Source organism: Trifolium pratense, linkage group LG6 (genome assembly GCF_020283565.1).
Source record: "Trifolium pratense cultivar HEN17-A07 linkage group LG6, ARS_RC_1.1, whole genome shotgun sequence".
NCBI lineage: Eukaryota > Viridiplantae > Streptophyta > Magnoliopsida > Fabales > Fabaceae > Trifolium > Trifolium pratense.
The window spans coordinates 1,913,613-1,930,057 of record NC_060064.1 but is presented as its reverse complement, the minus strand read 5'-3'; the positions used below and the strand labels follow the sequence as shown (position 1 = coordinate 1,930,057).

The following is a 16,445-nucleotide window of genomic DNA, read 5'->3' as shown; positions in this document are numbered from 1 at the left end:
AAATAAATACTAAAAAAATAAGGGCACTGACCTAGAGACTCAAACCCAAAAAGTACCAATCACCTTTTTCTTCACTCACTCTCTGTCTTCACACTTTCACACTCTATAATCCATTTTCAACTTATTATTATCACTTTCTTTAAAGCTCTCACCGCCGAAGTTTTTTCAAGCTTCTCTTTCCCATAACAAACGCTTACTCCAACACTTAACTCATTCCGATTCCGATAACTCAGTTTCAGTTACACGAGTTTCCGTATTAAGTGAGTAAAATAACTATCTATAACCTCTTTCTTTCATAATCGATTATAACTTAGTGAGAATGATTTTTACAATGTGCTTGATTTTGTAGTTTTGCATGTTGTATGATCGTGCTTTTCCTTTGTTTTATAATCATTTTCTTCGTAATGTGCTTTTGATTTTTACTTATAGTTGATTAATTTCTTAGATTAGTTTTTGTTAATCAATCATCTATGTGCAATGACATTATTGGTTGTGATTATGGAATCAGTACCGTATGAAATGAAGCATGGACACCGGATAATAATTTGAGAAAATGACATAATTTAATGTAATCATAAGTGTCAGTGTCATGTCGGTGTCGGATTCTAACGCGTGTCCGACACCAGGACACGCCTAATCCGAGGAGTGTTTGTGTTTCACAGTTATGACACACAGTTCTGATAGATATCTGAGTCATTAACCTAATATGTAGTATGTGTTTTTAATGACTTTGTTGCCCCTTACTAATATTGGTACTACTACTATTTATGGTTTAATCTTAATGCTGAATGATGTATTGTATGATCTCACGGTGTTAGTTTGTATATACTTGTTTTTTTAGCTGATTTTCCTGAAATATTTTGGGAGTGAAATTAGTTTTCTCAAGCAGAGTTTTAAGGTTAGGCCCTTCCTACTGCGAACATTTGCCGTGCTCTGTGCCCGTGGTTTTGAAGGTATTATAAATTTCAGGAAGTTTTTCTATCTGTAATTTTGTTCACATTTGGCTTAATATTTGATTTCTCGTGATATGCGTCATGTTTTACCGCTGATTTGTTCGGTTTGCTACTAACTGAAACAATTTTTACTTCATATTTTTCAAATTATGTGTCATATTTTTGTATTTTTGTCTCTTGAAGTAATTTATGGAATTTTATTTATGACATTGAGTTAGAACGTTAATAAAAACGGGAGAATGGTAACTTGTGCGGTAAGGGCGCATATCAAGAAACTCAAAATTTAGAAATATCTGACTGTCGTGCATTCAACTTTTTAAAAGTTTAAAATTTATTTTTTTCCAATGCAAAATTTCTACTTTTGGGATCCTCAACATGCGGGAAAAAGTTAGAAAGAACCATAAAAACGTGATTTTCCAAAAACCAAACCTCACTGAGTTGAGTTTCACCACGGAGTTTCCACATTAATTTAAGTGAGTAAATACCTTTATTTATGAATATCTGACTGTCATGCATTCAACTTTTTAAAAGTTTAAAATTTATTTTTTTCCAATGCAAAATTTCTACTTTTGGGATCCTCAACATGCGGGCAAAAGTTAGAAAGAACCCTAAAAACGTGATTTTCCAAAAACCGAACCTCACCGAGTTGAGTTTCACCACGGAGTTTCCGCATTAATTTAAGTGAGTAAATACCTTTATTTATGAATATCTGACTGTCATGCATTCAACTTTTTAAAAGTTTAAAATTTATTTTTTTCCAATGCAAAATTTCTACTTTTGGGATCCTCAACATGCGGGCAAAAGTTAGAAAGAACCCTAAAAACGTGATTTTCCGAAAACCGAACCTCACCGAGTTGAGTTTCACCATGGAGTTTCCGCATTAATTTAAGTGAGTAAATATCTTTATTTATAATCTCTCACTCATAATCAACTTTCTATGATCAATGCTTTTTGTTTCTGGAAATATCTTCAATCGTTCTGATTTTGAGTTGTCGCGACTTCGATTATAACTGAGTGAGAATGATTTTTGCAACGTGCATGATTTTTTTGCTTTGCATGTTATACGATCGTGCTATTCTTTTGTTTCAAAATTGTTTTCTTCACAATGTGCTTTCAGTTTTTAGTCATTGTTGATTAATTTCTTAGATTCTTTAGTTAATCAATCATCTATGTTTAATGACGTTAGTTAATTTAGATTATGAAACCAATACGGTATGATATCTTAGTCCTAATCTGATATGTGTTTTTTTTTTATGACATTGTTGCCCCTTCCTGATATTGGTACTACTATAGACGGATTAATCTTAATGCTGACTGACATATTCTATGATCTCGTGACGTTAATGAATATATACTTTTTTTCTGCAGCTTTTTCCTGAAATTTGTTGGGAGTAAAATTAGTTCTTTCAGGAAGAGTTTTACATTTAGGCCCTTCCTACGACGAACCTTTGGAGCGCAGCTTATCACTGCGCCGGAGGTTTTGAAGGTATTATTATGAATTTCTGTTTCAGGAATTTTTTCTATCCGTGATTTGGTTCATCTTTGGCATAATATTTGATTTCTTCATACATGTCGTGTTTTACTGCTGATTTGTTCAGCTTGCTACTAACTGAAACAATTGCTACTTCATAGTACTTATCAAATTATGTCATATTTTGTATTTTCGTCTCTTGATGTAATTTATGAAATTTAATTAGGACATTGAGTTAGAATGTTAATTAGAAAGGGAGATTGCTAACTTGCGCCGTAACGGCACATGTCAAGAAACTCACTTTAGAAATATCTGACCTAAAACTCGTGCATTCGACTTTTTAAAAGTTTTAATTTTTTTTCAACGCAAATTTTTTACTTTTGGGTTCCTTTACATTTGTCCTTAGGGGCCTAGGGCACAAGTTAGAAATACCCATAATTTTTTTTTTTTTTTTTTGCTTTTTAAATATTTTATTTTTTAATGGTTATATATAATATATCCTCTCGCATCCATTCCAAAAACTGTATAGCTGCATATGTTTCATACTTGTATCCATGAAATCTAGAGTAAGCTAGCAAATATACAAGTCCAGCTTTAGACAGACAATATGTGTTGCATCATTTACTCGCTTGTTCTTTGAGCCCATTCTGTCTACAATCTTATTAATACCTTTCAAATGAATAGGCTGCTTGAAATTTCATGTGGAGTGCAAGGTTACCAAATTCCATGGATGATCATGACCTCACTACAGAGCACAATGTGCCATCTGGTCGTATAAAAGCGATAAAATTTGATGTTTTAACTGGAGAAGATATAGTTAAGTATACTCTTAATAGTATTCTGTGTGTATCAGTTTACTCTTAATCACATATTTATGTTATTTCATTTACGCCTGCAGGAGAAAATCTCCACCTTGGAGATAAAAGCACCTGGACAGGTCACATGTTCTGATTTGGGACTTCCAAATTGGTCTTATGCGTGCACGACATGTGGTTCAAACAATAGAAAGTCCTGCGACGGTGTGTATGAGCATATTATATGGAAAATAGGTTTAGAGATTTGTGGTTTGATATTTGAAATCTACTATACACTGATTGATTAATATATTATTATTTCAGGTCACTTTGGATCGATAAAATTTCCTCTTACCATCTTACATCCATACTTCATGGCAGAGATTGCAGAGATCTTGCAAAAGATTTGCCCTGCATGTAAATCTATTCGACATGAATTACGGATCAAGGTCTGGTATCTTTTACTATACCAACATCAGCACAATTTATCTGGGTTTTTTATAACACGGACTTGGTACAATTATTTTTCTCAACGCGACTTATAATTTGGAACGGAGAGTATTAGCAGAGTTGTAATTTTATTTATTATCCATGTTGAACACTCAGTTTCAGCAACCAAAATGATGCTCATTTCATTAGTTTGCAGTAACTAGTTTCATTATTTGTTAATGCTGCAAACTTTTTCTTTCATTTTCCAGTAGCACATTACCCATCGATAGTGTAAAACCTTTCACTGAATGTCAGTAAGAAATAAATATGATCTATAGAAACCAAATTTACACGAAAATCATTCTTTCTAATTTTACTGTATGCCTGAGCTTGAACATTCCCCCTTTTCTGTCATAATAAATCTCTTTAGTCTGGAATAGTGTGTGTGTGTGTGTTCATTGAAGAAAATGTGCATAGTGTTATCTCACAAACTGTTTTCTTTCCTATTTTGAAAACTTCTTTATTCACTGTTTGGATGGTAGGTAGGAGTGAATTAAAAGGGAATTAGAGGGTGAGAAGCTCCCCTTTTACGTAGTTTGAATTAGATAATTTTGAAGCTATATATTATGGTTTAGGTACAGAGGGAGGAAGATATGCTCGAAATAAAAATTAAAGTAATATTGATGTGAATGGTATCTTGAATGCATTTACAAAAGACAAAACAGTAATCCTCATATATATATATATATATATATATATATATATATATATATATATATATATTACACTCTTAATCCTAATTAAGGAAGCATCATGAAAGAAAGTAGATATGGAGACTAACCAATTCTAAGATTAGTAAGATATAATAATGTGATAGATATCGTCATGTTTGACTATGAACTAACAAAGATTTTTTAATGGATGGATGGTACAATCAACTAGCATCAAAGAAGATAAAACAGAGATTTTTTTTAATGAACAAAATGTACTATTTCTCCTCAATATGAGCTACAAAAAGCAAGAATACAAGTTAGGGAATTCGAGAGCCTTAGTCTCTTCTAATCACATTCCTTTCTATGTTCTCTTATATACATTTTGTTGGCTTTCTACCCCATTTACTTCTATTCCCCTTTATTTCCCTCCCTTCTTGTCCTATCGCACTTGATCTGTTGTATTCCATTCCATTAATAAAAAAGTTCAAGTACAGTATTAAAATTAATTCAAATACCATTTATTTGTGTAAAGTAGACTATTAGACGTGATAAAGAAATTTGAGTTTAGACCTTCCATCTTGGGATGAGATACTTAAATTATATGGCAAATTATCAGGGTTTTATAAATCCTTCCAAAATATTTCCCAAGTTTTAAGTTATATGAGATTCTCAAGTACAATAAGATAGCATCTGAGGAATTATGCATGCTTAAGTACAATGGTACCTGTAGTCTTTGCTTCCACATGTCCAAGAAAATAATCCTATGATTTTAATTTTCTATGGGTGTTTCTAGTTACTTTTATGTTGGTTGTCTGTTTTTTTTTTTTTTTTTTTTTTTCTGGATTTGCATTTTTTCTTGTTAACTGCTTCATATTGTTAAGGTTCAAATTTCTTCTTACAGCGTGCTAAATCACTCCTTGGATTCAATAATCAACCCAGAGGTTGCAAATATTGTTGTGTAAGTTATTTTTCAATCTTCTTTGATTCACTCTGAAATAAATTTATTATTTTTCCCTTTATTTTTATTTCTTGCCACTCTAAGACAGCTTATGCATCAAATAGGGTGATGGTATGGGTCGTTATCCTGCCATGAAATTCAGAGTTTCATCCAATGATTTCTTCAGAAGAACTGCAATTATTGTTGAAGTAAATGATGTATCTTTAAATAAGAAAAGAAATTTGGGGCGAGGATTGCCAGCTGATTATTGGGATTTCATCCTTGGAGATGCTCAACAAGAAGAAAATCATGTAAATAGAAGGGTTTTATCACCTGTTCAGGTAGCACTGCCCACTTTTACATACATGTTGTAGTTTTGTATTGTTATCCATTGGTACTATGAATTTGAGTATTAAAATTCATTCTAGAAGGGTAATGGTATGTTCCATGATATTTAGGTTGAGAATTTATTGCGTGGTGTTGATCCGAACTTCATTGAAAAATTTATTCCAAGCATGGATTTGGTTAGCCTCAATTGCTTCCTTGTGGCACCGAATTGTCATCGTGTGACAGAAGTTCTTCACCGACTTCCTGGGGGATATCCATTGAGTTTTGTAAGTGTATTTTTCCTTTTTTTGGTAGTCTTCAATATTTATAAGTTGTTATGTATCATCACATCAATTCCAATTTTTAATATGTTGTGTCTGATTAAATACTTATAGGATAATAGGACCAGGGCTTGCAAGAAATTGGTTGATTTCAGGGGTACAGCAAATGAATTAAGTTCTCGTGTTTTGGATTGCCTAAGGTTTTCCAAGGCATGTTTCTCTGCTGTTTCGTCCTTTGTTTTTCCTACATCCCACTTGGTCAAAATTATTATTGTTGCTTATGGTTTTACTTTTAAAATGCACAGATAAATCCCGATAGAACACCTATTAATATTTTTACTGAGTTGCAACAAAGAAAGGTTGGAGAAAATGCTTGCAATTCTTCTGGTTTAAGATGGATGAAAGATGTCGTTCTTGGAAAACGCAACGACTGTTCATTCCGTACGGTGGTTGTTGGTGATCCAGACCTTGAGCTTTGTGAAATCGGCATACCTTGTCAAATTGCAGAAGGTTTGCAGGTTTCAGAGTGCGTGAATAGGCAGAATAAGCAAAGTTTACTTTATTGTTGTGAGTTGCGTTTGTTAGAGAAGGGACGGATAAATGTTTGCAGGAAGGGTAATCCAGTTGTTCTGTATAAAAAAGAAGATTTACAGATAGGAGACATATTTTATCGGCCTCTTGTTGATGGAGACACAGTGTTGATAAATAGGCCTCCTTCCATACATCAACATTCTATGATTGCTTTCACGGTTAGGGTTCTTCCAATTACTTCTGTAGTTTCTATTAACCCACTCTGTTGTTCACCTCTTTGTGGGGATTTTGATGGTGATTGCCTTCATGGGTATATTCCACAATCTGTTGGTGCAAGAGTGGAGCTTAATGAGCTTGTTGCTTTGGATAGGCAACTGATTAATGGGCAAAGTGGTACAAATCTGCTTTCACTTTGTCAGGATAGTTTAACTGCTGCATATTTGCTGTTGGAAGATGGGGTCCGTTTGAATGTTTACCAAATGCAGCAGCTTCAAATGCTTTGCGATAGAAAATTAACACCTCCTGCAATTGTCAAAGCATCTTCAAGCAATACCTCATTTTGGAGTGGCAAGCAATTGTTCAGCATACTCTTGCCTTTTAAGTTTGACTATGCTTCCCCTTCAAATGATGTTATAGTTAGTGACGGGGAGCTGATATCTTGTTCTGAGGCTTCTGGGTGGATACGTGATTCAGAGAACAACATTTTCCAAAGTCTTGTGGAACATTTTCAAGGGAAGACTTTGGATATATTGCATGGTGCACAGAAAACTCTTTGTGAGTGGTTGTCTATGACAGGTTTCAGCGTTTCCCTTTCAGATTTGTACCTTTCTTCTGATTCTTATGCGCGGAAAAACATGATGGAGGAAATCTCCTATGGCTTACGAGAAGCAGAGAAGGCTTGTAATTTCAATCAGTTATTGGTAGATTATTATTGTGATTTTCTTTCAAGAAGTCTAGAAGAGAATGGAAAATTTATGACTGTGGACGTAGATCGTCTTAATTATGAAAGAGAATTATCTGCTGCTGTAAGTCAAGCGTCAGTTGATGCTTTTAGAAAAGTATTTCGCAATATTCAGAGTTTAGCAGATAAATATGCGTGCAAGGACAATACTTTCCTTGCTATGTTTAAGGCTGGAAGCAAGGGTAATTTACTGAAATTAGTGCAACATTCCATGTGCCTTGGGCTGCAACATTCTCTGGTCCGGTTATCGTACAGAATTCCCCGTGAACTCTCATGTGCTGGTTGGAACAGTCAAAAGGGGATTCATTCGATGGAGATGGTTTCTGATACTCTTGAACCGGGCCAGTCTTTCATTGCTCATGCTGTGGTTGAAAGCTCTTTTTTCACAGGGTTGAATCCACTTGAATGTTTTGTTCATTCAGTGACAAATCGTGATAGCTCTTTCAGTGACAATGCAGACCTTCCTGGGACATTGACCAGAAGACTTATGTTTTTCATGCGTGATATCTATGATGCATATGATGGATCAGTGAGAAATTTATATGGTAATCAACTTATTCAGTTTTCTTATGATGCTGAAGAGGATTCAGCTTGTGATAGCTATTTTCAAGAGGATATTATAGGCGGTGAACCAGTCGGAGCGCTTTCTGCTTGTGCAGTTTCCGAGGCCGCATATAGTGCTTTGAGTCAACCTATTAGTCTACTTGAAGCATCACCTTTACTGAATTTAAAAAATGTTCTGGAGTGTGGTTCAAGGAAAAGAGGGGGTGACCAGACCTTATCTTTATATTTGTCTGAGAAAATTGGTAAAAAGAAACATGGGTTTGAATATGCATCTCTAGAAGTTAAGAATTATTTGGAAAGATTGATGTTCTCAAACATTGTTGCTACTGTCATGATAATATTCAGCCCACAGTCTTGCAATCTCGGAAAATACAGTCCTTGGGTTTGCCATTTTCATTTAGACAAGGAAAATGTAACAAGAGGAAATTTCAGAGTGCATTCTATCATTGAGTCTATTTACCAGGGATATGACTCCTTAAAAAAAAACTCAAAATTCACTCTTCCCAATTTGAAAATATCAAGCAAGTAAGTTTCTTCTATTCTGGTGCTTAACAGTTTATATTATCTAAGTCTTTCTGCTTAAATTCTCATTCATGCTCTGAGCTTTTACGATGGCTATTAACCAAGACAATGAAATAGCAGGAAATGTTGTGTAGATGACATGGCTAAGGAAGCTGGAGAAACCTCTGATAAGGAAAAAGACAGTCAAGATTGCATCACCGTAACAATTGTTGAAGATTCTAAGAATTCTCTACAGCTGGATGCTCTTCGGAATATAATGATACCTTTGCTTCTGCGAACAGCTATAAAAGGTTGGTAGTAAATAGTAATATAATCAGAATATCCATTGTTTCAAAAAAAAAAAAAATCAGAATATCCATGTGTAGTTTAAAATGATGATTTTACAAAGAGCCTTTTATAGAATATATTCCCAGGACATTTATTTAACTGTTGTTCTATTTCATATTTTGTTTTTGCTACATAATGACAGTTGAGGTTATTAAATTGATTATTCCAACAAAAGCTTAATGAAGCTAAAAATGTGTTTTTTCCTCTTTTCTTTTTGGGTTAAAGAGTTAAAAGCATAGTTGTATAAGCTAAAAATTGATCAGATTATAATATTAAGTTTTCATCACAACTCCTACCTACATCTGGTTTGATCTTTACATGAATATATATTGCTTGTTGTTGTATTAAAGTAAAATATGCTAATATTTACTACTATCATGAAATTCCAAAATGCCCTTTAGGATTTTCGGAGATCAAGAAGGTTGACATTCTCTGGAAGGATCGGTCAAAAGTATCAAATTCTTTTAATGGTTCTTCTGGTGAACTATACTTGAGGGTTACTATGGCCAGTGACAATGACAGCGGTACATTCTGGGGTTCACTGATAAATCACTGTCACAGAATAATGCCGTTGATTGACTGGACACGAAGTCATCCCGATAACATTCACCATTTCTGCTCAGCCTTTGGAATCGATGCAGGGTGGCAGCATTATCTGCATGTATGATTAAATAAATTTCCCTCCTTTGTACTGAAAGTTATGGAGATGTGTATTTAATGTACTTGCATGTGATTTTTTAATGTAGAATTTATCAGCTGCAACATCCGATACTGGCAAGTCGATCCTTCCTAAGCATCTGCGTCTGGTTGCCAATAGTCTTTCTGCTAGTGGAGAGTTTGTGGGATTAAATGCTAAAGGCATGGCACGGCAAAGAAAACATGCATCTGTTTCATCGCCCTTTGTGCAAGCATGCTTTTCTGTGAGTTTTTGCATTTATGTTTCGAATCTAATGCTTCATATTTTTTATTGTAATGAGATTATAATTTATGATAACCTGTTTAATTCATGCTGAAATTGTGGAATCTTAATTGCAGAATCCTGGCAGTTCCTTTTTAAAAGCTGCGAAGTCTGGAGTCATGGATAATCTCCAGGGCAATCTAGATGCATTGGCTTGGGGAAACTGTCTTCCCATGGGTACAAGTGGACAGTTTGATATCATATACTCAGAGAAGGTGAAGTTATTTATTTTCTTATGTATCAAGCTTATAGCTTCCATTGAGGTTTTGATTGATAATCCATGTCTCTTTTAAAAAACCCCTAGAATGTACTGAGCAGTTGTGCGGAGGTTTTAATGCATAAGTAAATTTCAGTTGTTTTCTTGTTCTTTTTAAAAGTTTTAGTTGAAAATTGATATGAATGACATACAATGTTTTTATAAACTTTTGGCAACTGTTCCCACTAAAATGCTGCATCCTGGCACTTACTATAGGCTTTCTTATCATTCTTTTCCCTGTTCAAATGTAGCCATATACAATGAATTCTATGAAATTCAATTTCTTATTGTAATACTTCCTCCTCCAATTGTCATTATCAATTAATACACGTTAATTTACTGTTTCTAGTCAATTTTACTATGGTTGTTGTTTTTAACAGGTCCAAGAGCTTGATAAGTCTGTAGATGTGTATGGCCTGCTAGAGACCAGTTTTGATCAGATGGAACAAGAGATTGAGACCCCTCAATCGCAAAAATATTCATCCATTAAATGCAATAAAAGAGGTGGTTACAACCCAAAAGAGCCTAAGCAGTGGAAAAGCGCTGTAAGAAGTTTTATAACAGTAAACGATATTCAGAAGCTTACAACTGCATCAAGGTTCATACTGAACAAGTAAGATAATCCAGATTTTCATATGTTACTGTGGTTGTATGTGCATTTGATGGCATAAAGAACTGTATCTATGTCATGATATTGAAATTATGATATATTTGTTGCTTTTAAATTAATTGTAGCACAGCTGGAAGCTTGTATGTATCATTATGCCTGCTATGGTGGCTTTGTGCGCTTAGATGTTTCCACATAAGTATTATCTGCCTCGTAATCATGTTTTCTTCTCGTCTAAAAAAAATCATGTTTTCTTCTGTCTTTTTTCATGAAAATGAAGATTAGTTTATTGCCAAGTGTATTGAGTTTCTGGTTTGCATTCTATTGTCATTTTTTAAAGCAGTGTGGTTCTTGTTTGGATTGAAATATGTTGATAATTATTTTTAGAATTATAAAACCATGTTAACAGTTTTATTTGCTTTTTTTTTTTGACAATCACTCATTTCACTGTGTTATGCGTTAAGTATAATGAAGTACTAAATTTTCGGAGGTACTGATAATTTATTTTTAGGTATTTCCAAAGGAATTATAGTAGTAATGTTAGGAATTAAAACATCGGCTTTTGGCCTTAGCCCAATAAATAGGCTGAATAGGAAAGAAGTTGGAGAATAATTACTCAGGTGGTGATTAGTGGGCATAGGCAACATGATTATAGGGGAGAAAGAAAGAGAACATCAATAAATAATACATTTTCAATCAATAATACTATTTTGTGTTCTCTCTTAATTTGGGTTCCTATCCAGTAACATTAATAATTTTGAGTGCATACTAATAGATTTTAGGTTCAGAGACACGGATAAATTAAGGGGCAGGGTCAAGAATATTATTTTGCAGTTTGGTATTTTATAGAAATTTTGATTTTATTTTACCCATTTCTTCATCTTTTGGGGTGATTGGACCCTTTAAGTAAAGATTAAATTACTGGTCTAGGTCCCTACTATTTCAAATTTATGAACAAGTCCCTCTAGTTTAAAAGCTTCTTTGTGGGGTTTCCTCTCAGTTTTTTGTAGCTGTCTGTTTTCTGTTTATTGATATGAAACTTGAGGTATATATTTATTGGGCATATAGTTGTATTTGGTTACCTGTGTTGATTCCCTTACCTTAATATATGATCTATGCTTTGCATAATAATTTTCAACTTCCGATGTTATCTGTGTAGGTATCCAATTGATGAGATACTTAGTGAGAAGGACAGGTTAACCATAATGAAGGTTTTGCATTTTCATCCTTGTAAAAATGAGAAGTTTGGCTCTGGACCACAAGACATAAAGGTACGTGTGCTTGCATCAAAGTGATTTATATATGTGGTCAAAAGTTGTTTTTGTTTAATTTCCTCATGCCAATGCGTCTAAGTATTGGCAATATGTATTAAATTATAACAATTTAAGCTGCCAAATGTCATAATGGAAGAAAAATGTCTGTTACAGTCTTTATATGTGAAAATAAGAATGAAGAGGAATGTTTGAGTGTTTGTGACATTAAATTGAAGGGTCAGAACCTTTTTTTGCACACTTATATAATATTTGTAAACTGAAGATGGCTATTAACTTTTCTGTAAGGAAAATTTACATTCTATAGAATCATTTGTGGTGGAAACCCTTTCAATAGTATGGAGGCTATAGGACTTCAATGGTATGGAAGCTATAGGAAAAAATATTTTTAACATTAAAATGCAATGGACCTCATTATTAGGATTATGGCCCAATTTGGGTTAGCTTCGAGGTTATAGGATATTCTCAATGAAAATGAGAATGAGCATATGATTCTTGACTTATAAAAAAAGATCCTTATAAAGCTTATGGAGAAGTGAAATGAGATCTTATAAAATTGAGATGCAGAAGCTCAAAATTGTTTAAAAAACTTGGTTATCCCGAGATTCTCTTAGCGTTTGTTTCGGAGGGAGGTTTTGGAAGGGAGGGGAAGAAGGGGCTTGTAGTCAGCCTTCCCCTTGTTTGAGACTTTTTAAAAATGAGGGAAAAGTTTGGGGATTTCTAAAACCCCTTTAGATTCCTCCTCTAATGTTTTTTTTTTTAATTTGATTTCCCCCAAATTGGGGGTTTATGTTAGTCCCACATCGGATAGATAGGATTCCTGAGAAGAGCTTATAAAGAGGAGGCACTCCTCACCGTACAAGCCGGTTTTGTGAGGATAAGTTAGGCCTCGATACTCATGACATGGTATCAGCGCTTATCGGGTCTAACATTGGGCTTCCTACATCGTTCACGCTTCAGGCCCATTGGGCCGGGCTGAAGCGTGAGAGGGTGTGTTAGCAGCCAACACTCGGTGGGATTTAGTCCCACATCGGATAGATAGGATTCCTGAGAAGAGCTTATAAAGAGGAGGCACTCCTCACCGTACAAGCCGGTTTTGTAAGGATGAGTTAGGCCTCGATATTCATGACAATTTATCCCTTCCAAACAAGGTGATGAATCATCCTCCCTTCCTCTTCTAACTCAAACATAGGTTTAATATTTTGTTGTAAGTACTTTTTGAGTAATGTTTTTTAGTTTTTCCAAACTGGCTAGGGAAGAGAGGCTAGTGTGCATTTTGGTTGTTTCACCAATGTCTTGCCAGTTAAATGCACTGTGTTATAAAGTTCCCTTCTTGATTGTGGTTGCCTATGCATTTTTTCATGTCTATTAACAGGTTGGATGGCATCCCGAGTTTACGGATAGACGTTGTTTTTTTATAATACGAAAGGATGGAACTGTTGAAGATTTTTCATACCGCAAATGCATTCTTGGTGCTCTTGATATTGTTGATCCAGAAAAATCAAAGATCCAAAAGAATAAATGGTCGGGAAATAATGAAATGGAAGCTAAAAAATGGTCTGGAAGTGATGAAATGGAAGCTAAAAAATGGTCGGGAAATTATGACAAGGAAGCCAAAAAATGGTCGAGAAATTATGACAAGGAAGCCAAAAAATGGTCAGGCAATAATGACATTGAAGTGACTGGCATTTGATACGACGACAGTCACAAAGTATCTTTGAATAAATCGTGCTAAAATACAGTTGGAAGGGTAACAGTATTGCCACAACTCTAGATGCACAAAAAATGACGTTGTTTTTCTACCTTTGATTTTAAAGATTGTTCCAAATCAATGTTAGAGAGACACTGTTGTCTTTTGTGTGTTTAGAGTTATGTAATTGGCATTCCTCCTGCTGTTTAGGTGGATAATCTGGACTCTTATTTTGTTGTGTATTATCTCTAGATGTTAGAATTAGTTGTAGCCAATTGAAACGTAGCTTGATGAATTTAGCTCGTCTGATAGAGTCAGTGCAGTGAATCAAGATGAGAATTGTGCAGCAGCACATTCTGAAACAAAGGAGATGAGGCATAGAAGAGACTATACAAGTTGAAGGAAATGGCTGTACATTTTCTTTTTTAAAATTTTATTTGAACAATTAACTTTCCTTTTTTGTTATGATAAAGATGGATTGAGTGCTAAATCTTTAACTTCTTTTTGCTACTTTCACTAATATTTTTTTGCCTTCGATTTTATGTGAGGCAAAAAAAGAGCTAGTGGAAGTCGCAACGAGAAGCTTGCAAACTGCAAAGATTTACCCTCAGACCAAATGTATTTATGAATATATGGCAATTAAATGTGTAACATTACTAATTGTTTGTCCTACCTAGTTCAAGCGCCATAGTTTATGGAATTTTTTATTGGTTATATTTATTGAAAATGTATAGGTTATCCTTAAACGCTGGTGAAATTATTGACACAAACTAAAAGTTGTATAATGAAACTGGTGGACATTGAACTTACTATAAACAGCATGAATAAGACCCATCTTCTCTTCCATCCAAATCTCTCAATAGTGAAGATAATGCCAAAAACAAAATTGATCTTTTCTCCCTCCCCTCAAAACTATTGAATTAAACAATAAATTGTCATCAATATGGTGGAATGCTATAATTTTGAATATATAAATCATCATTTAAGAAAAATAATTCCTATGATAATTCTCAATTAAAGGGAGAATAATAATTTGTTAATTGCTAAAAATCATTTTTCTACTAGAATTACATAAAAATGAACTTGCTCATTATTTTTTTCTACTCATTAGAGATACATGAGGTGACAAAGTGGGCTGCCAAGACTACTAAAACCCTAGTTTTACTCCTACCAACAAAAAAATACTTATCATTAAATTTTAGGGAGTTATTTTTGTCACTCCACCGGTTACTCGCGCGCCCTATTTTTACTCATCCGCTACTGAAGTAACGAATGTTATAAAGTGACAAATTTTAGGAAAAAATTTCGTCCGCTACTTAAGTAGCAGACAATGTTTAAGTAACTGGTTTTATAAACAAAATGGCCACATATGCAGACAACAAAAAAACTCATATATTAAAATTGATAATTGCTCCTCTCTCTACCTGAAGTAATGCTATACTTCTCGACTCTTTTTTCATGATAAAAAGAAAATCTACAATTTATACAATAATTTATCTATCTATATAAATATATCTAACTACTTAACTATTTCAGCGACAAACATTATTGCCAAACAGTCATATACATTTAGTTACCAAAGTTTCACAAGTCGTCGATATGTCCGAGTGGTTAAGGAGACAGACTTGAAATCTGTTGGGCTTCGCCCGCGCAGGTTCGAACCCTGCTGTCGACGTTTATATTTTTAATTTTTGCTGGAACCTTAACCAGTTAACTAAGGTACGCATGCAAGTACACATAACGGGACTTCATTGTTTCACACTTGGAATCTAACACTTTCCAACACTTTATTTTTTGACATAACACTTGTACTTGTGTTTCCTAAATTTTTTGCTAAAGTCGCTTGATTTTCTTCCAAGGTAAGGGATGAATAAAAAAAAAGTAACTTTTTTTATATGCCTCATTCTTATAAAACCAAATACATAAAAGAACGTGCTTTTGGTACAAAAAAAAAAACATATGATATACCGCAACTTTTTTTAAGAAATACGAGTAAGATTTTTATTATTTATTTTTTTAAAATATACTTTAGACTGATTCAGATCAAATATCTTATCTTTTAGATTACATATCACTAGCTCTTAAGGTATACATTATTCTAAACATCTCACCCACGTCAAGCAATATAATAACTTAATCGTTAGAGCATTTGCAAGTACACACCACTATCAAGTGACATCTTCAACGTGCCTTTTGGTCAAACGTCACTAGTCGAGGAGCACTTCTTCAATCAATCTGCCATAATCACTATGAGTCTTTGAGTTCGATTAAGAAAAATAGTGTTATATGTGAGAATCCTATGTATTCGGTTATACTCCAAAAATGAACTATGGCAACTACACGCAATTGCAAAAATATTGACCTCAAATAATCAAAGGACTATGTTAATTAGGTTTGAACGACAACTGTTTCAGACCGGACCCAATACCTCACATTTTAGACTATGTAAGCCAAGCACTATCATTTATGAAGATATGCATTATTCGAAACCTCTCACCCACCTCAAATGATATATATTAACTTAAAGTCTTAGTGTTTGTAAATATACCTCAACCATCAAGCGCTGTCTTTGACGTGAATTCAGGCAAAATGTCATTGTCTGACGAACATTTCTTTCACTTATCTCCATAAAATTGCGAGTCTTTGATTTCAGTTTAATACATTTTTAAAAAAAAAATATTCCTCGGAGTAAATTTCTCAGCCAAAACAAACTGTCTCAACTTGAAAGAAGAAAACATACACAAAGGACAATGTAGAAGAAGAAAAGTGAGGTTCTTTGAAAAGTCATGGTGTAATTGGGATGAAGGAAAAGGGTGTGAAACTTTGCGGAACCGAGGGAGGAATACAGCTAGG

The 16,445-nt window shown here is 34.1% G+C and overlaps 1 protein-coding gene and 1 non-coding gene across 7 annotated transcripts; both read left to right on the top strand.

The window, feature by feature from the left end:
- Positions 1-51: 51 nt before the first annotated feature.
- On the top strand, positions 52-14,292 carry LOC123890873 (DNA-directed RNA polymerase IV subunit 1-like). Of its 6 annotated transcripts, none has more exons than XM_045940593.1 (18): positions 52-260; positions 877-953; positions 2,322-2,439; positions 3,109-3,240; positions 3,323-3,443; positions 3,543-3,667; positions 5,262-5,318; positions 5,423-5,638; positions 5,756-5,911; positions 6,020-6,115; positions 6,211-8,486; positions 8,604-8,773; positions 9,212-9,471; positions 9,557-9,730; positions 9,846-9,983; positions 10,405-10,637; positions 11,791-11,902; positions 13,278-14,292. In XM_045940593.1, the coding sequence occupies exons 4-18, from the start codon at positions 3,124-3,126 to the stop codon at positions 13,593-13,595; spliced, it is 4,569 nt and encodes a 1,522-aa protein (XP_045796549.1). In that variant the 5' UTR covers positions 52-260; positions 877-953; positions 2,322-2,439; positions 3,109-3,123; the 3' UTR covers positions 13,596-14,292. The 6 variants fall into 6 exon arrangements, with proteins under 6 accessions (XP_045796549.1, XP_045796548.1, XP_045796554.1 ...); XM_045940592.1 differs by having other exon boundaries at positions 8,601-8,773; XM_045940598.1 differs by lacking the exons at positions 52-260; positions 877-953; positions 2,322-2,439; ... (1 more) ...; positions 3,323-3,443; positions 3,543-3,667 and adding an exon at positions 4,689-5,167.
- An 893-nt stretch (positions 14,293-15,185) lies between these two features.
- Positions 15,186-15,267, top strand: TRNAS-UGA. Its single transcript has one exon. It is a non-coding gene; the product is annotated as a tRNA-Ser (tRNA).
- Positions 15,268-16,445: the final 1,178 nt, after the last annotated feature.

Bases quoted from the DNA above. Each gene is read 5' to 3' on its own strand.
- LOC123890873 (XM_045940592.1), top strand. From the start codon at position 3,124: ATGTGGAGTGCAAGGTTACCAAATTCCATGGATGATCATGACCTCACT. The intron at 3,241-3,322 runs GTTAAGTATACT...TTACGCCTGCAG, and splicing joins TTTTAACTGGAGAAGATATA to GAGAAAATCTCCACCTTGGA. The intron at 5,639-5,755 runs GTAGCACTGCCC...CATGATATTTAG, and splicing joins GGGTTTTATCACCTGTTCAG to GTTGAGAATTTATTGCGTGG.